This window comes from Martes martes, assembly GCF_963455335.1.
Source record: "Martes martes genome assembly, chromosome: 3".
Taxonomy (NCBI): Eukaryota; Metazoa; Chordata; class Mammalia; order Carnivora; family Mustelidae; genus Martes; species Martes martes.
Genome location: NC_137890.1, coordinates 171,037,194 through 171,057,854, shown reverse-complemented (window position 1 = coordinate 171,057,854; position 20,661 = coordinate 171,037,194). Strand labels below are relative to the sequence as shown.

General features: G+C 36.9%; 1 protein-coding gene across 1 annotated transcript in view; it reads right to left on the bottom strand.

Moving 5' to 3' along the window:
* Nucleotides 1-20,661, bottom strand: part of ABCA12 (ATP binding cassette subfamily A member 12) — a 169,507-nt gene that overhangs the window by 50,029 nt on the left and 98,817 nt on the right. The window contains exons 16-23 of the mRNA XM_080799565.1: nt 19,059-19,223; nt 18,525-18,735; nt 16,973-17,112; nt 15,098-15,217; nt 11,910-12,000; nt 9,543-9,722; nt 8,665-8,980; nt 5,350-5,464 (exon numbers count right to left, since the gene is read on the bottom strand). Coding sequence (XP_080655691.1) covers nt 5,350-5,464; nt 8,665-8,980; nt 9,543-9,722; nt 11,910-12,000; nt 15,098-15,217; nt 16,973-17,112; nt 18,525-18,735; nt 19,059-19,223 — 1,338 coding nt within the window. The remainder of the gene's footprint in view (nt 1-5,349; nt 5,465-8,664; nt 8,981-9,542; nt 9,723-11,909; nt 12,001-15,097; nt 15,218-16,972; nt 17,113-18,524; nt 18,736-19,058; nt 19,224-20,661) is intronic.

Here is a 20,661-nt window from a genome sequence, read left to right as displayed (position 1 = left end):
ATTTGTACAGTCATGAATATTTCAAGCTCATAGAAAAACTTGGTTTATTTCAAATTTGGTATAGGAACGAGATAATAAAACTCCATTTTTTTTAACAAAACATTAATGGACAACACTGTCAGTACTCTTGCTCTTGAGAGAAACAGAATAAAGCTGACTCCTAAGAATTTAAACATGGAAATTTTGAAGGGAGACTTTCTGTCTTTTGGCAAAGCTTACCCATCCTTAAGATCACTGGGAATTTAGGGCAGTTTGTCATTTTTTTCCCAAAAGGACATTCATGCACCCAAAATGAACTCATGTATCTGAGATCATCTATACCTCTTTTCCCAATTTATATTCTTTAATAACTCAGTGATATCCCCAGAGGTCAAGGCATTCCACCAAGGTAGAAAAACAGACCAGCATGATGTGTTTGAGCATTAACTCAAAGGGACTCTGGAAGATCTAAATTCCCCTGGATCTTCATTGTCTTGCATTTGGTGACATGTTACACTTCAGGGGAATCTGGATATCCTGGTTTCTAGTTTTACAATGCATGATTAATACTAAGCTTATGAATCAGTCTAATTTTAAAAAGAAGAAAAGAAATGCTCCACTAACAGCTTCATAACCCAGTATCTTGGGCAAAATCAAGGATTTTCAATGTCTTCCTTCTTTAAAACTAACTTGTCTAGGAAAAAAAAAAAAAAGGAATGTGCCGAATCTTTTGCTCTACACATAAGATAGTGAATTTTACTTTCTGCCTTTGCAACTTATCACATTTTGATAACTTTGCTGCTCCCCTTGTTACCATGGAAACAGCTACCTGACTGCCAACAGTCTAAGCTGTGGGCCTTAAGCTAATCACCACTAAGAAAAAGCCTGTGACTCTTCCTCTTAACTTTGCCCTCTTCCTCACCCTCCTCCCTCCTTACTGCTTCTCTCCTCCCAGCCCCTCCGCCCTTTGCAGGAAAGACTCAACTTATGTTTCCATAGGAATGGAAGTGTGGGTCAAAGTAAAAAAAAAAAAAAAGAAAAAGAAAGAAAAAGAAAAACCAGCATGGAGCAAAGATGCACTATGGAAGGTTTCCTCCAGTTGCTATGCATCTATCATTGAAAACAAAATTACATTTTGGAATGAGAAAGTATCTCACAGGTCTTATTTTCGAAATTTTCTCTCTGCTCCTCAGCCCATTTGAGAAAATTACCGTGTCATGTTTGATGACTGCATTTCAGAGACACTTGCCTGTTCAAATATGATCATGATACATTAACTCTTTTTATTTGCCTTTCCTGTTTGAGATTTAACTGTGTTTATAATTAACTGGGAAGTTAGGAGACCTCCATGACTATTCCAAAGCTAATATTCACCACCTCATTTCATGTGCCTTATGCAAAAAATACCTTGTCTCCAATAGCAGAGTGTGTCAACAGGAGATGATGTCAATATATTTCACAAGATGGGTATGAAATATCTAGGACACTATCAAGGACATGAAATAAAGCTGGCTTGGTGTGTACAAACACGTTCTCCTTCTCCAGCAATTGACAGCTGTAATATAATACACTTTCATATCTAGAAAACTCTCCATTCATAGCCTTATTAAAAGATAATCTGGGAAACCTGAAGACCAGACGAAAGGTGTTTATCACTGTAATTTTGACGTTTTCAAGACTCAAGATCAGATTCCTATTCCCGAGAGTTGGTAAAAGCTGGAGAATGATCACTGCTTCTTACTGAAATGGACTGAGGTGCTCCCGAAAGTGTTCACTATTTAACATTCTAGCATGAAACCTGAGTGTGAAACTTCAGGATTTTATGCCATGAGGAGAACAGCTGTTATTCATAAAAAGAAAGAGCAATGAGAGCATGTAAGACAGCCATAAATTATCCAGATTCACTGCCAACTTCGTTATAATAAATAAGACCAAACTTGCTGATGGAAGATGGCCCACAGAGAACGTCTGGCTGTGGTTTCTGGATGTCGTTCGATGCTCCTCAGAGTGACATACGTCAAGTGCCAGGTCTGCAATCAAAGAATCCCTCGTCTCCAGCCTCCCAAACCTGCCTGCAGCAATTCATCAATATCTGATAACCTGTTGCCCAAGGAAAACCCCTCTACACAGCGGCCAGAGTTTGCTCCAGTTTATGGCAGAAAATAATGAGAAGATTTTGAGAGATTTGGGATAAATGTGCTGTCACATTCAAGAGAAGCTTATGCACAGGGATTGACATTAATGCTTTCAGGAAAAGAAACCACAGATATTCCTATATGTCAAGCACTAATTTATAAGGAATAATACCATTTTCTACCTTAATTAAAAAATTTTTTCCTAACACTAGATATTTATATTATTGTTTTTTAGTAAGATATAAAGGATGGTGTGATCACTGCCTGAAGTGTTCCAAATCGCCACTGGCATGATGGATAGTGTCTATTAAGAAGGCATGAGCACTGTCTAATGTGGAGCATCCAAGGACTAAAATCCCTTACATAATTCTTGGTAACATCTCTCCAGACCACAGATATTTTAGACTATCTATCCGAACTGAGAAAGAACAACTCCAAATTTTGTCTCCAGCTGAATATAAGCACTAAAATCCCCATAAATGACTTATATTAGAAGCTAACTCATAAATCAAGAAAATAAAGCGAAAAGGTATTTTTTGTGTGTGTTGTAAATCAGTTTTTGTATAGCTTTGATATTTTAATTGTCAAAAGCAAGGAACACAGAACAAAACCCAATGAAAGCCATTTCAAAATAGTTTTTTTTTTTTAACTACAGGCTTAATTTCATCGACAAACTTATTGGGCATTAATATTTGTGCTAATTCCTTTAACAAGTTAAAGGAATTCACTGGAGTCATACTATAACAAGGTCAAGGATTAATGGCTTCATTGAAAGAGCAACTAACTTGGTTTTCTTGCCCGGATTTAAGAACAGTTACAGAAGGAAAAGGTTTTTTTTCTTTTTTTTTTTATCTTTTTTATTTAATTGGAATGAGAAGGATATAATGAATTAAAAGTCTCAGAACTTAGTGAACATAAAAATGATGATATTAAAAAGTGATTTTGAGTCTCTGGTAACCTAAGAAATTTTCCATTATCATCTTCAAAAGTCTTTAAGGGTCTATGCTACCAAAATAAGATTGTGAGAGGGAAAGGAGCTATGCTGTGGAAAAGGATTGATTGAAAGTCAAGACATTGAGTTCCAGAACCAGAACTACCACTAACTAGCTCTGCAGTTTCCAGCAAGTCACCTCTAACTTACTGGGCTTAGCTGTTTCACTTCTAAAAAGGAGGTAAGATGAGAACCATGGGCAGTACGGGAAGGCTGAGCAGGAGGCACTGAGAATATCCCACGCATTCAACCCCCGGTCCCATCAATTCATCTCACAAATAGACTGTACTCCTTTGAATTTAGGATGCTGCTGATTTTAAGACATGCCATTATTTGACATGGGAGCAAGAAAGAAAAATCACCACCAAATAAATGATGACACCTTATCAAATGCATCCCAATTTCAGACGCTTTAAGAGGCAAGGGAAAAAAAAAATCTTGACCTTAGAACTGATAAAATATGGGACGATTGAATGCCTTTCTTGTTTTGGCAGTGAGAGAGCCACCTTCTGGAAATGTATTGCTGAGTTAAGTCTAGATGGTAAGACTTAGAAAGTTTAATGGTCTGAGCCCAAGTGAACTGGGAGACTCAAAGCCTGATTCTCTGATTCCAAGCTCAGTGATCTTCCACTGTACGACTTTGACCCCCAAATCAGGTAGTTAAATTCTGAAAGTAGGTTCATGCAAAATGAAGGCACAAAGCTACCAAACAGAAACTGGTTCATCATTAAAAGTACATCTTTCGTGTCTTCAGTTAAGAAAGAACACTTCACTATGCTTTGATTTTTTTTTTTTTGTAGTATCCACAGATGCACTCAAATAGCATCATCTTCAAACACAAAATACAGAGTGTGTATAATATATACACAATGGAATACTTGTATTTACTGTGTGTTTCTACCACAAATACTATTTTTAAGGTAGATATTTATTTTGCAGTAGAAAAGAACTCAGTTTCTACCACAGTTTTCAGCTTTAAAGTTTTCCTTTAATCTCTGAAGATTTACTTCTGAGTACCAGGAACCTGAAAGAGAACTATAAGGCAGGTGCTTGCAACCAAAATTCTGGTTTAGGGCAAGAATTCAAGTTTCTAAATTGGAATGAAGAAAGAATTGCACACAGGCTTGAATACAACAGAGCTCAAGCCAGTCGATGAAGGGTTTACCAAATTATAACTGAAATGTAAAAATGCAGCTGTGAGGCTTAACCGGAATTCCAATAGAAAAGGTAGGAAGGAGAGGTTCGAACTCTAGGCCACCCTGCTGCTGAGCTCACAGAAACATGAAGCAGTGATTTGTACCTCGTGAGGAGAAAGAATCAATTGCCTGGAAGCATGGGCAAAGTCAGTCTGGAAAGCGCGAGTGGGCTAACAGGTTACTCTAACCTCATTATGTCAGACTGTCAGCCAGGCCTTGCAATAATTACTGTGCCCCAGTTTTGAAGTGTTTCTGCTTTCTTTTCGCTCCATGAGTGAGTTTAAGAACGGACTCATTACAGGATGGGCAGATAACATAGTTCTTATTCCAATCCCATCCCCAAATCACCCAACGGTGTCTCATGAATTCTAAAAAGAAGTAAGATATTTGGGATTTGGAGATAATGGTGAGGAACATGCTCCAGCAGAGATCACGCGTAACATCCCAGGTCCTGTCTTTCGTCATTACGTTATTAACCTAGTCAGGAGCATAACATGAAATTCTTAGTCGCTGTAAATTATGAGTCAGTGGAAGATAGAGGAGAAGATAATTGAAGAAGACAAGGTATACTGGAAAGAGAATTTGCTTCTTGGGAGCTGAAATAAGCCATCTGTCTGTCTATGACTACGTCTGTGTCTATGTCCATACATCTATATCTATTTTCATTTACACTCATTTAGTTACCATGCCAACAGACTTCCTGCCTTACTAGTTATTACTGCTATTATTTAAACTTCCTGCATTAGATCCTGAGTCCTATAGGAACCTCTTGGACAAAATTACTGTTAGGATCATAAATTGTACACAGATTTTATTCAGAATTATTTATATTTTGCTATCTAGAGGCACTTACAAAATGACTTCTATGTAACTTTGTGAGAAAACAAAATATTGCCATATCAGCTGCCTTTATGATTCATAAAGTATTTTTCTTTTTAAATTCATGAGGAACGGGTCAGGCTTTCTGAGTTTGTATAGGCATGATGAAAATCATACTGATTATTACACAAACAGATCTTACTCATAATAAGAGAGACTCTCGACATACCTCATGAAGCCGGAGATCTTTCTCATAAACAAGCTTTTTTACAAATGCAGCTATAAATACAACCCAGGCAACCATGAGCACAATTGGAAGAGAATAAGAGACACTGGTTAGGAAGCTGTAAAAAAAACAAAAACATAAAAACAAAAATTCAGCGACCCAAATGAGTATCATCCATACAGATTGTAATATATAAAGAACACATCCCCTCTTAGAGTGAAATTATAGTCCTGTTTTGAAATTGAGAATAGTCACTGATATTGCTCCTTTATTTATGAAGTGTGAGGCTGACTTAACAGTACGCCCATGATTTTCTTGCTGTAATGCTGCGAAAGTGAAAAACAGCTCTGGATTGTTAGATAAAATTACCATATTGTTTAGAGTGTGTTTGAGTATGTCCTGTCTAGGAAAATAATTATTACATAGATATAATTGCAAAGCTCAAAACTGTTCTGTCTAAACGAAATTCTTATCTAAAAGGCAGATATAAAATTAGATGATGATTGGTTTATCTAGCTAAAAGCTATATCCTCCCAAATTACTGTATTTATCTACTCCTTAGAAGCTCATAGTTATTATTAAACTAAATTTTCCAAAATGAAATAAAATAAAACTCAAAGCATTCAATTTAAAATGCAAACAAAGAACTTGGATTCCTCAAAATAATGCTCCAGGAGATGTTTCATACACAGTATAGCAATGTCTTTTCTGATAATGTGCTAAACTAGGCAGTCAGTAGGCTTCATCAGGCTCCAAATATATTCCTGAGTGGTCTGCCCATGATACCAGACAGTTCCAACGCAGTGTTTCTCAAAATTAACCATCATCATGATCACATGAAGGGCTTACAAACCACAAATTTCTGGGCCTCGCCCATAAGCTTCTGATTTATTAAATCTGGGATGGGATATAGAATTTGCATTTTAAATGCAAATTTAAAATGCAAATTCTATATTCTGTAGAATATATAGAATTCTATATGTTTATGTTGTTGGTCCAGGGACCATAGTTTGAGACTCACAGTTCTGACACTAGCTACCTTTCTATGAGGTAAGGCAAAGGAGTAGCTTTCAGTGAGAGGAACTCTAAATTGACCTATTTTCCATAGTAGGCTCCACGGACATTTTCACTTGGAGAATGGTAGCAAGGCCATTTCCTTTTTAATCTGTAAGGCTAAGGAACTACCTTCAAGCTCCTCATGAAACATGCAAATATTAATGGAACATGACATCATCATCATTCATTGTAACTTTAGCATCAGAAGTGTATCACCATCAAAGACATGAGGAATATTTGTTTGTTTGTTTGGTGGGGGGAGAGTGAGAGTTGGGGCCATGTCCAATTTTTTTGGATCCTGGGAAACTGTCTGGCATGAGGTAGGCACTTAAACAATATTTGTTGAATGAACTTTCTCTTGGTTCAGGTCCAGCCCTAATGGTGTTTCTGGCCCTAGAATTAGGCAACGGCCCTCATTCATTAATAATGTATCCCCTATAATGTTTCTTCCAAGTGACTGTGTATTTTAAGATTGGTTTGTTTTAGGTTTCATTTAATATAAGGAGAAAATGCTGGTCTCCTAATTGAAGGACCAGGAAGGTACTGGGCTATACAACTTTGGACACTTCACTTAACCCTTTTGGATTTCAGGTTTTTTTTCATCAAGAAAAATGGTTAATGATACCTGCTCCTGGGGCACCTGAGTGGCTCAGTGGGTTAAGCGTCTGCCTTCGGCTCAGGTCATGATTTCAGGGTCCTGGGATTGAGCCCCACATCAGGCTCTCTTCTCGGCAGGGAACCTGTTCCCCTGCCCCCCACCCACTGCCTCTCTGCCTTCTTGTGATCTCTGTCTGTCAAATAAATAAATAAAATCTTTAAAAAAAAAAAGATACCTGCTCCTGCTAACCTTACTTAGGTTGTTGGACAGAACAAAGGAAATAGCGTATGTGGGAGCACTATGCATGCAATAAAGAATTTACATGTATGTGGGAGATACTATGATCAAACTCTCCCACGAAGAAGGCAGAGTACAGTTACTTTTCTTCCTAAAAAAGAAAATCGAAGTACCCACCATCCTAGGTGCTAAAATTTGCAAGGGGAAAAAGATGAGCAGGAAAATAAATGAGAATTTTCTTTTAATTGAACCCACAGGTCTTTACTATTCACACAGGCCGTTGCAGTTCACATACAGTTCAGGCTGCAAGGAACTGACTGGCCTCCACAATGAGCAGCTAACGTTGACAACCCATGGATGGAATCCTCATCCGTCTCTCTGTATCACCGCCACACAGAGGATTACATGACCTCATTTCATCTACAGCTCTTGAAGCACCCAAACGAGATAGATACATCAACAGAAAGAAAAATGAAAAAAAAAAAAAGTCCAGAACCATCTGAATTGTATATAAACTGTAGTAATTGGGCTGGATAACAGGTGCAATTTCTTTAAAGCAATATATTCAGCCTCTAACTTTTACACAGACCGACTGTGGTCAGAGTGGGGGAGCCAGTCACTGCTATTCGACTGGCAGATCACTTGACCATTCAAATTCAGTTATCTAAAACATGGTCTTTGCATTTTTTGTCCATTTAGAAAACATTTTATTAATTTTTATTTTTATTTATTGAGTAGAGAGAGAGGGAAAAAGCAAGAGTAGGGGGAGAGACTGAGGGCGAAGCAGTTCTCCCTGCTGAACAGGGAGCCTGAGGCGGGGCTCGATCCCTGAACCCTGGGATCACGACCTGGGCCGAAGGCAGACACTTCACTGACTGAGCCACCCAGGTGCCCCAGCAAACTATTTTAGATGAAGATTCCTAGCAAGTGGACTGGTACTGCATAACATAGTTTCAGATAGCATAATATTTATCTTAGAGATCAATGATGTGTTTTATCAGAATTCTTCCTTAAGACTGGCCATGCACTTGTGGATTTTTAATAAAATTTGAGAGTTGGAAGAGATGTTAAGATTGTCTTGTTTAGAGAAAGGGAAGCAGAGAGTGGGTAGCATCGAAATTGTGCAGCCCTACACTGAGGTATGGATTCCAATTCTCCTGATTCAAGGACCAGAGTCCATGGAAAGCTAAGGGTTACGATTAAGGAAACCTAAATCATTTGGTAATGGACTTGACCATCATTCTGGTAACAGTGAGCTGCAGTTGTGGAGCCGTGCATGTGGTGTGGACCCTTTCCTGGAAACAAGCATTAGACAAAAATTTCATGGAAGAGATCTCTTTGACTCGATCCATGTGAATGAGTATGCAGAAATGAGGTCTCAAAAAACTGGCTGGTTGTTAAAAGGCGCTCCAGCCACCCAGACTTACTTGTCTTTCATGTAGCAGGGGTACGGAATCGCCTGGACCTGGACTGCTACTTCCTGGGAGTTTCTTCCAGTCTGCAATTCAATGATTGCTCTCTCAATACTATCCTGTAAGTAAACAAAAGCCCTGCCATAGATCTGGTTATGCGATGGAGAATTGTGTGGCCCTGGGGCCCAAATCTTGGTCCTTATGCTTCTTGTGGTCTGTGCAGTCTTGAGACTCATGCGGATGGTATATTTTATGATAGGAGGAAGAGAGACGTTTTCAGAGTCATAGCTTCTGTGCCGGCTTCTGTTAGAAGGAAGTTTAAAAATAACACCTAAAAATAAAAAGGCAACAACAGCAGAAAGGTTATTTTATGGTTGACATTATTCATTGTTTGCAGGGTACACTTAGGGGGCAGCCAAACAGGCAATTGAGTTTGTAATTTGACAGTAAGTTCAGGCTCCTAATTTACAGAAAAGATGGCTAATTGGAAGTGACAACTTCAGAGATTCAAAGCAGGAGTTTGAGAATATAATTACAAACTAAGTGGCCAGATTAAATATATCACTCTAAGCCACTTAGTAAAATTAAAAAAAAAAACACAATAAAATGAATAATCTTGACTGATTATGGACTCAACTTCACCCTTTAACTATGTAATCCATTTCAGTCTTCATTTTAACCATGCCAACAAAATCACACATTTGTGGAAGTCTCATCAGACAATATAGTGGGTTGACTACATGAAAGGTTTTCATTTCTAAGGACTTCAGAGGGGACACTGACCCTCCCCCCCCTCAGACTACTTTCCTGAGTTCTCGATGAAAGGGGTGAGGGAAGGATTTGGCCAATTTTAGTACAAAGAGAAACTCAAACTCTAGTAGAATAACACTTACTTCCAAAGAGTTCGTTGCTTTTGTAAAGCCTTTTGGCCTCTCTCTCCATTTCATCTATGCTTTTTGCTGCCTGAATACGGTCATATAATACACAGGAGGAAATATTTACTGTCAGGGAAGATAGCGTGTTGAGATGATCAATGATGTCAATGCTGTTTTCTAATTTCAGCCTTAGAATATCTAAAAAAGCAAAGCAAAGCAAAACGGACAATACATGTATTATAATGTTGTACTGTAATGTTGTTTCTAGTAGTAATGAGACAAAATACTGGCTTTTTGGTCAGTACCTGTCATTACACTAGATTATAAGTAAGAGGAAGTTGTAGAATTTACTAGAATTTGCTCTAAAATATCTGGTAAAAATATCTAGTAACACCTGGAAAAATGTGTCCAGGTGTACAAATATTCACTGAAGAGAACGTTGAGCTGGTACCGATAAAAGTAGACCCAACTTCAAAGAGTGATACAAGCCGACTTAAAAATATATTCCACTCCAATTTACTTAAACAGTGACTAAAGGTAAATAATTTTAAAAATACATCTACGTTTAGTCAGGAAGAAAACTAGAGATGAAAGTTTCCAATAAACGGACACACTTACTTTGTTCAGGGAATGTGAATGTAATAAACAAAGGAAAATCTATGTAGAGCGTGTAGAACAAATAAACTGTATTATTCAATAAGTTGTGCTACAGAATCATTTCCTAGGAGACTGTGAGAATCTATGCCACATAGTGAACAACTTTCTAAAACTGTTTGATTTAAAACCTCACGTGAGTTATCTCTATTGATATCTGTATTAATCTAGACAAAATGATCAAGATTTTATTTCAGGTAATTACTCTGGAAGAAAGAGGATTTAATTGCTCTTCAATTTCATGATTCCTTATGAGGAAATCAACCGAGACAAAGGGTAAATATGAAATTGCAAGTTAATAAATCACTTGGCCAATTAAATTTTCACTGACTCGATCGTCATGAATATCAAGAATGTTGTATCATAAATCCTTCCTCACAAAACCCAAACATGACTCTTCCACAGTCCAATGTAAGACTTAATTTCTCACAGAGGGCAACTTATTAAATGCATTTCTCAGTAGAATTTAAAGTGAAATGGTTTGTTTGATATAGACATTGGTGGGGGAGGGGTAAAACTGTGGTTGAACAGTGGCCTCCAGCGGCCACTGGAAATCAACACAACACCAAGGATTCCTTAGACATGTGGGCAGAGATCAAAGGAGAGCTATGAGGGTCAGTGCTCCCTCTGTTCAAACTACATAAACTCTTAGATATTAAGTTATATATAAAATTATATGAACATCAACTCTCACTCTTATATTCATTTTAGTCTAATTTTAAATTCTAGAACTCCCCTCCTATATTTAAAGTTAGGAAGATAAAACTTATATAAGAACTTTGTAGTGTATTTCTCATATTTTGATCAAATGGTTTCTTACCCAAATGATACTTTTAGAGAATAAATACACTAAATCTTTCTTTAATCAAATTCAGTCAACTATCACACAGTGCACACAACTATATACAAGACAAATGTAAGTAAAATGCTTCCCGACTGGTTTACAACCTATGTCACTTATGTCCCAGTAGCACCAGGAAGGAGGAGGGGCACTTGCTCTACTGCAGCCAAATTCAGATGTTTTCAATCCCTTCCTCATACCTGTGGTTGCATAGCAACAGTGAATCAGACACAGACTGAATTAGATGTCTTGCATCCCTTAGGTTGAAGGTGGGGATGTGGCAGAGGGAATGCATAAGTTCAGACAGCTTCCTTTGATCCTCTTTGCCTGTTCCTTTTAAATGACAGTGAGAAGAGGATCCAACCTTGAATACTGATTTATGTTTATTTTGAGTCTCTTCATTGCTTTGTTTTGCTTTTGCTAACTGAACAACTTCTTCCAGGTACATTCTGGGTTAGTCAAAGTGATATAGAGGCCAGTGGAGATAAAATGTTAAATACAGCAAGACATAAACCGAATCATCTTCCTTTGTCCTTAAGGACCTGCTTTTCATCAAGTTATCAACAAAACAAAACAAAACAAAACAAAATAAAAAGTGTCCTCTTATTTCTAGCAACCTACCAACCTACCAATGATTGTAGGAAAGGCTGCGTTTACATGAAGTATATAATTGTTGACACTAACTGCAGACACTGGGTATCCAAATAGTTGGTACCACTTGCAATTATACAACTATCTGGGGAAAAGATGGATAGATAAATCCAGGATTCTACTTAGAATAACTAGCTAAAAATCAAACACAGAAGAAAACAAAAAGTTTTCAAATGCAACCATGGCTCTCACATTTCTGACATGACTAGTGAACCAAACTTTCGTGAATCTGGACTTACCGAGTTCATCTATCTGTTTTAATAGTTCAACAGCATCGAGTCCCACGGAGAATTTCACAAAAACTTGCACAAAGGGGTTCCTTAGAGTATTCTAATGAATAATAACAGGGACTCAATTTCAATACAAGAAGAAAGGATGTCTCACCATTGTCTCTCTAATAATACCTGCAGTGAGATGAATAACCACCACTCCGCATTATCAATGCATCACCTTGTGGTGCTCGCATACAAATCCTTGAGAAAGAAAGAGAAGGTACATGGCTGCTAACGACTAAAAAGGCTTGGTTTTTCTTATCTGTAGATACAAATTGGTCAGCATGCTAAAGTAGCCAGATAAGACTTTATTATTTTTTTTAAGTTTTAAAAAGTAGAGCTATTTAATTTAAATATTTTGAACATCGTTTCTCAAATACAGGATCCTAAGACTTTCTTTTTAACCAATATGAAGTACCAGATCTGACTTTAATGATCAACAGTAAGAAATGATATTCAACGTAACAGTTTACCCATGGCTACTACATCATCTGTTTTTTGATATAGGCTGTACACAATTGTAGTGGCTGAATTTCACAGTTGAATTTTGCTCAACTGAAACAAACTAAAACAACTTTTAAAAACTGTGATATCTACATGGAATTTCGTATCACAGCTGACTGGCATCCTGCTTCTGCTACTTCCCGGCTAGAGGCTCTCAGCAAGCACTCAGCTTTTTCCAGTTTCATGCTACGTTTCTGTCAAGCAGGGATGAATAACTCATCAGAAAAGTCAGATGTAAATTGCTATAATATCATTTTTATATTGTAAAAAGCACAATTATGTGAACATAGAAAAATGAACTGATGATAAAACTTGACGCTATATCCATGGAAAGACTGAAAATTTTTTAAAAAGCATAAATGCTTTGACATATGAAGACTGTCATAGCTATCTTCCAAATTAGGAGACATAGCTTCTACCACTGTAGAATTACAACTAGGTAACACTGAGGTGTTAATGGGTACTAGGCACTGTCTAATACAGTTTACCTTAATTTTCTTGCACAGTTTTCCATGACACCTTGAGGTCTCCTAAGGATGTAAAATTAGTAAAGTCCAAGGAGAAATCTGGAGGCAGAGAATTCACCTTGACTAAAAAAATGTTTATCTTATGTGTTAATTCATGGGCTAGTTTTTGTGTAAGCCACACTTAAGTTGGTTTTGCCTTTAGAGGACAAGTCAGTACCTTTTAATATTCTGTCCTTCCTACCAAGATCTTCAGTTTTGTTTTCATGGAGATACATGATTAAGAATAATATGTATTAACAGCATATATACAATAGAATTAATCACTAAACCCATAGGTGCTTTGGGGTCTAAGAGTAGTTGGCAGCATGTAGACCAATGGCTATGACACAGCTCATATCACGCTAACCCAAGTTCTTTAAAGTCTCACTATTTACCAGGAAGTAATTTGTGTGCCAAGGGAAAAACTGAATCAGAGCATCAGTAATAAACAAAGCACTGTGTTAGTTCCAATTCAGAGATGATCCACCCAGCCATTCGGCCAAACTCCCACCGCTCCTTTTGCAATCAGTCCTAGGACACGTGATGCTATTTTTACGTGCTTCTACGCATATGACCCTCACAAATCTGTGCAATGGCTATCAAGACACTCATTTTAGAGATTTCATTAACTGTAGATCGAGTGTCTTACATCTTTTGCCTAGCGGTTCACAGTGGCAAAACCAGGTGTGATGTTAAAAGCTTTAAATTTCGAGTTCTGTGTACATTTGTAGAAATAAGTTTGTCCTCAGTAGCTGAGAATAATGATTGATTTTGGTCTAGAACAGAATAAAGTTGCTTCCAATAGATGACAGCCCTTTTATGGACATGATCACAGAAGTTCTCCACAGCAAATTACTGCACTTTGGAACTATTAGGCATACATCATGTCCTTCGTCACTCACTGCTTTAGGCAACAAAGTCTTAATAAAATCATGTATGTAGGTTTTGTTTTGTTTTGTTTTTTTCTGTTCCACAGGAAAAAAAGATTAGGAAAAGAGGAGCAATCTTCCATTTAGGAAATACATATGTCAATAAAGTACTACTTCGTTACAGTCCTCGTTACAGATTCATACAAAAAAAAAAAGCCACTTAAAATGAACATACTTAAAATTCCAGCCAAATTTAACAGTAAGTTGTGGGAAAGATGTTTGATGAAAGTTTACTTTTTTATATTAATTATTAAATATTTGTTTCAGATATGTATTTTTTATAATTCACATATTATATATAACAAAAGCCAGATTATAATCATAACTGTCCACCAATCGTTGGTCAAAACAAAGACTGAACATAGTATCTTCTGGGCGTAACTTTTCTGACAAAGTTCTGTGCTACAAATCCTTGATTCTATGTTTAGCTCCTTGAATATGATTATAAAAAGGCCTTTGTGGGGAGGGAGGCAAATACATTTTAGCTCTCCATCAACTTTCCTTGGGTCTCTCTCCATACTTTGATGTGCAAGCCATCCTCTCTTGAAGTTCCTGTGTCGCCTGCCCTCCTCCCAGTTTTCTCTTCTCTAGCTGGTAACTGGTCTGACTTCCTTCCTCCATCATTACTTGTTAACAGCTCTGTTTGCGACTGGACCACTTCTCCACATTATTTTCATCATCTTCAGAAAACTCCGCATCTTTTGCAAGAATTGCCAATCACATGTTTTAACCAGTGTACATCATATTTGGGTTGCATTATCAAATCTTTCACTTAGCGTGTCTTATGTTTCAACCAAAGAACTCCCTGAATTTAATGTTCTTCTCCAGAATATTAATATTTTAGGAACTCTGGTTCTGTCAAGGTAGCAAAAAATAATTTAAAGTGGAGGAACAAATAAAATAAGGGTATTTTAAATAGTTTTTACTGCACTTTACTTTTGGAAAACAAGATCTACGTCACTATTTATGCCTCAAATTCAACCTGTAAAAAGGCTATCTCTGAACTACAGAGAGAGGACGGACCACCGGAGAGGAGGAGGATTCTGAATGGGAGCGACAGATCTGTTGCCCTGTCTCAGACTTTTTCTCTGGAGGAAAGGCAATTTAATCTATTGAATATGGATTCTGAGTTACTATCTGCCCATTCCCGGAATGAAGGTGATTAAAATCTCAAAAGAATTGTAACTCCGACGGAAGAGAAAGAGCGGTCTCCTACCTGGAGCACGGGAATCGTCTGGTTTAACAGGTGGAAAGAATTCATGAAAAGGGGCGAGTTATCCATCCACTCTTGAGACTTTTCCCTTAGTTCTGCCAGTTCCCTCAGAGTTTTATTAGACTAAAAGACAAAGAAACAAAAATAGATCTGGTCCATTATTATTTTTTCTATATAGCAGAAGCTATCTTCAAGTTGTTTTGTTATATAGCTTTAAGAAACACTTCTAAAAGGTGGAGTTAGTTAAAAAAAAAAAAAATTAGTGTCAGAAATTTCCCACATGGTCAGAAGTTTTTAAATGGCAGCTTTTCATCGGGTCGAGATCACTTTTAAAAATTCTGGAAAATGTAGGGTTTGCTTCACTGTCCACAAAGAATTTACAGTCAAAATGAAGTCATACTTTCTAGAGTTCCCAGAAGTTATTCATTTTTTTCCAATGATACACTTAACTTTACTACTGTAGAAACACTCGAGTTCAAGGATATGAGAAGCATGCTTCCATAAACTGCTGGTGGAAATGGGTGTGTTATACCCTCATCTGGAAAGCAATCTGACAACAGTCATTAAATAAAATACATTATTTCTCGATCCCTCAATCCTGAACAATCATCTCACCGCAATAAAATACCACCGTATAAATAATATGCATGAGAGTATTTGTTGTCACATTATTTACATTAGCACAAAAATAAAAAGGAAACACTGGAAACAAAATGAATGCCCACCAATTGAGGACTGGGTCAGTAAATTCTATGGTATGAAAAAGTCTGCAATTTTCAAAAAGAATGAATTAAACTATACCAATTGTTGGAAGAATTGCCACAAGGTATTATTGTGTGAGTAAAGCAATACGTAGAAAAACATTATAATGTAACCTCATTTAATTATGCAAAAATGACAAAAAAACTGCATATGAATGTATGTATAGCATAATAACCTATAAAGAGTTAGAGAAATGTGCATAAATTACAGAAAAACACATCTTTGAATGCTAAAAAGTCATTAGTTACATAAAAGAAAGAGTAAGATCAAGAAGAGAGGAAAAAAGAACCAAACAAAGAGGAAAGACAAAAAATGACTGAACTCAGGAAATAAGCAGGTAATGACTTCATTTAAAATTATAAATAAGTATAGCCAATAAAGCAAATAAGATATTAAAATACAAATAACAGAAACCAGTGATGAACTCATGTCCATTTTTATATAGACCTAAAATAATGTTATATTCACCCAGATTATGGTCTAATGACCAAGTAATGGTAAAGCAGAGATTTTTTCTTTTTTTTTTACTTTCACTCTACCATTTTAAAAGTAGGTTTATAATTCAAGTCATTAAAGCTAACTTTAAAAGTTGGAGAGAAATGTAATTATGGTTCAGTTAAATAGATGGTAAGTAGTTACTATTAATAATCTCTTTTTCAACATCTATCTCTTATGTAAACATAACAAGTTGAATTGTACAACCTGATATGAAGTCAATAATTTATAATCTAGGGATTGTTCTGTTCAACCTAGTTATAAAATACTCTAATATTATTTCTACTAGTGCAATTATTTTTACACACTCCGAAAATTAGACACCAGATGTAGAAAAATTTTCTGCCATTGGAGATAAGCCGAAAAATCTGAGGTCTTGCTTCAACTAACCTCCTTCTCAAGGGTCAGCATGATTCATGCCTCTTCAAAGGGCTACCAACCAATCTACATCATTTACACATATACAGGGCAGAGTTTGAGAATTAAGAGTTTCAGAAAGCTAAGGGTAATAGTAGGTAAGATATAAAGAAAGCTGAGTCAGCTATAGTAAATTTGGAAGTTGATTACTTTAAAAATCATCTTAGTACTCTAAACAGAAACTTTGAGTTATAATGGTCAAACCTTTTCCATTATTGCCCTTGTGACGGGGGTATATGGTGCGTACAAAATTTTTCCCAACAACATAGGTTTCAAGAAAGCCCAAATCACAGGTCCAGCAGGCATATTAATGATGTCTTTATAAAGGGAGAAGCAAAATGGTGCTAGAAGGAAAAAGTGAATAAAACCATTTAGTATGTGTATCTAAAATCTATTTCCTTATTGTATATTGACACAGATTATTGTTATCACACCCAAAGATACATGCCTTATACTTTCCTTATTATTAACAGTTGCGAGGCCGCTGGTATCAAAGTAAGAAAGTGTAGTAACAACTGTTTTGTTTTTTTTTTTAGGTGTGAAAGTTTAACCCAGAAAACAAGCCTACAATAAGGGATGGCATTTTGCCAAGAGGCGTTAAAAAGGTTGAAAATCACATTTCAGAATATCTTCCAACAGATCCACCTCACCAGAGCTTAATTTAAGAACATATTCAAAAATCTGCTACTAGGATATTAGTACCAGATACTAAGAGTTGGTCCATGAATGTTGAATGAGTAAAAAGATGAAAAAGTGCGTCAATCCAATTGCTATATTAAACATCCACACGTGGGCGCCAGGGTGGCTCAGTTGCTTAAGCAACTGCCTTCGGCTCAAGTCATGATCCGGGGTCCTGGGATCGAGTACCATGTCATCTAGCTCCCTGCTCTGCAGGGAGTTTACTTCTCCCTCTGCCCCTCCTCCCACTTGTTTTCGCAATCTCTCTCTTGCAAAATAAATAAATAAAATCTTTAAAAAAATAAACATCTGTATATTATATGAAAGAGCCCAGTTGATGGAATTTTCCATCCCAAGCATTGTGGGGTTGATATGCCATGAAACCTTTATAGTTCTGCTGCATTCAGAACTTTTCCATGTGCGATACAACTTTGTAATTCTCGAAAGTTAAGAAAAATATTGATCTAAGCAGATTTCTTATTTTTTTTTAATTTTATTTATTTATGTATTTGTCAGAGAGCCAGAGAGAGAGAGAGAGGGAGAACACAAGCAGGCAGAGCGGCAGGCAGAGGCAGAGAGAGAAGCAGGCTCCCCGTTGAGCAAGGAGCCCGATGTGGGACTCGATCCCAGGACCCTAGGATCATGACCTGAGCTGAAGGCAGCGGCTTAACCAACTGAGCCACCCAGGCGTCCCTCTAAGCAGATTTAAAGCAGGTTTTTGTATTATGTACTGGCAGCGATGGCCAAGTTGTGGCTGACAAATTCCGAATGTTGTGGTTAAGAGGTTAGACTTTGCAGCAGACCACTGAGTTCAGCTCACAGTTTGAATACCTTGAGGTTGGGTGACTGTGGCCAGTTAGTCTGTTTGTGCCTCATTTCCCCTTAGTAAGATGGAGAGGCACACCTTTTATGCGTGCCAAAAAACGTGACTCGGTTAATACACAAACATGTTTGATGTATGGGAAGTGTGTAGTAGTGTTGGGGAAAACTAATACTTCACTGATCATAAAAGGCTAAGCTACAGCAGACAGTGTTGTCAGGAGACGATGTTACTATGCTGATTTTGACGTTTACTCACTGGTATGTGTGGGAATTCCATATTTGGAAGCAATCTGTTCTTTGCTTAATTTATAAGTCAAAAAGTCCTTGGTGTGGTTGCCTTTTCGCCTTTGAGAAGAGGGCAGCAAGGCAGTTAAATACTCAGTGGTAATCCCTTGGGAACACAATGCTTGGGAGATGGTGCTAAATGATCCTTGGGGTGTGTTCATCCGCTTGCTTCTATACATTGCCTATGAGATAAAAATCCACAATTGATTAACATCAGAAAGCTATAAATGCCGAGAACAATACAGACGAAAACCTGGTAATGCTTAGAGTATCCTTATAGCTTCCATAATTCCTTTAAAACATGCATCCCAAATATAAATGCAGAATGCTGAACTTCACTGACTTAAGTGGCCAAAATTTTTGCCAGAGTACAAGAGTTTTCCTGCAGGTGCTTTTTCCCCAATGTACTATATTGGTAGCTGAATGTATTATAGCTAATCTCAAATACAAGTTAATGTGACAAGAGAAATTTCCCAATAAGCACATTACTGGGTGACTTTCCTACCTGTGTTAATGGAACACTTCTGGGCAGATGCATTTGTCTCAGGGATGTCATTTTATCTAGCAGCGGATGTGTGCCAGAAGCCATCTGATTGAGAATCTCTTTAAGCCTCATGAAGAGTTCTATCATCTTTTCTACTGGCTTTTGATCTTCCCTAGGGAAAAACACCTAATAGGAACAGAATAAAAATAAATGATGTATGTGGAGGCACTGGAACCTATACACACTGTTGGTAAGAATCTTAAAAGGTACAGTTACTTTAGGAAAAAATGTGGAAGTTTATTAAATACTTAAACATAAGTTTGCCATGCAACCTAGCAATTACATTCCTAAGTATTTATCCAAGTGAAATGAAAACACATGTCCACACCAGGATTTGTATGTGAAGGCCCATGGTAGCATCATTCACAATAGCCAGAAAAGTGGAAATGATGCAAATGAAAGGACAAATGAAATGTACATCATTTAACTAGAATACTCTTCAGCAATAAAAAGATAGGAAACACTGGCACATGCTGCAAAACGCATGAAATTAAAAAACATTATACTGAGTAAAAAAAGCCAAACAAAGACCATGTACTGTATGATTTAGAGTATATAAAATGTCTAAAAAAGGCAAGTCTCTGGAGATAGAAAATAGATCAGGGACCACATGGGCTAGAGGTGAGTAAGAAATAGCTGCATATAGACACAAGGCTTTTTCTGGGGTTGAAGGAAATGTTTGAAAATTAGATTGTGGCAATAGTTGCACAATTCCCTACATTCATTTAAAGAATACTGAATTGGTCACTTTGAATAAGTGAATTTTGCGGTATATAAATTATACCTCAATAAAGCTGTCAAAAATAAATGATTCTAAAAGTCAGAAAGGCAAATATCAATTATGTAACTCTTCATGGATATACTATTGCTCAGAAAGCATATAATATGATCCTTAAAATCAGAAAAGCTCTTTCAAAAAGCTCATGTGACTCATCAAGTTTTAGTCATAATCCCACAATGCTTTTCTACTGCATGAAGATACACTGGAAATACTTTAAAATTTTCAAGTTATTTCATCCTCTCATTCATTTAATCACCAAATGTTAATTGAGCACCTGCTATGTCCCCAGCATGGATGAGGGGATGGGTATACGGTGGTACACTAAGAGATACCATCTCTCCAGTCAAGGAGCCTTGATCTAACAGAAGGTCTAGACACCATTATGAGCACAAGACACAGCTGGAGAGACACCGTGGAGATGCAGCTACCTCAGGAGCACAGCTACTAATTTCAGTTGTACTTTTTTCTAAATTACAACAACATTTTGATTTTTCTTCCAGTTCTGCCAAAATTATGGACATTCCCACACTGATGTGAAATAAACTGACTCGTGACAAGAAATTTTTCATTATTTTTCTTTGCAGTACCTAAAAGAAGTAGGAATGGTCTTCTGCTTGTCAAGTGCACGTATTTAGTTACTAGACTCAACAAAAAATATTTGGTTTGATACCTGTTCTGCAGAGGCATTATAAAATAAGGATTAACATTTTAGGTGAGCAAAATTAGTAATTTCACTTCACATGCATTTTAGTTTATAGTTTATATAAAATAACCATTTGTCTA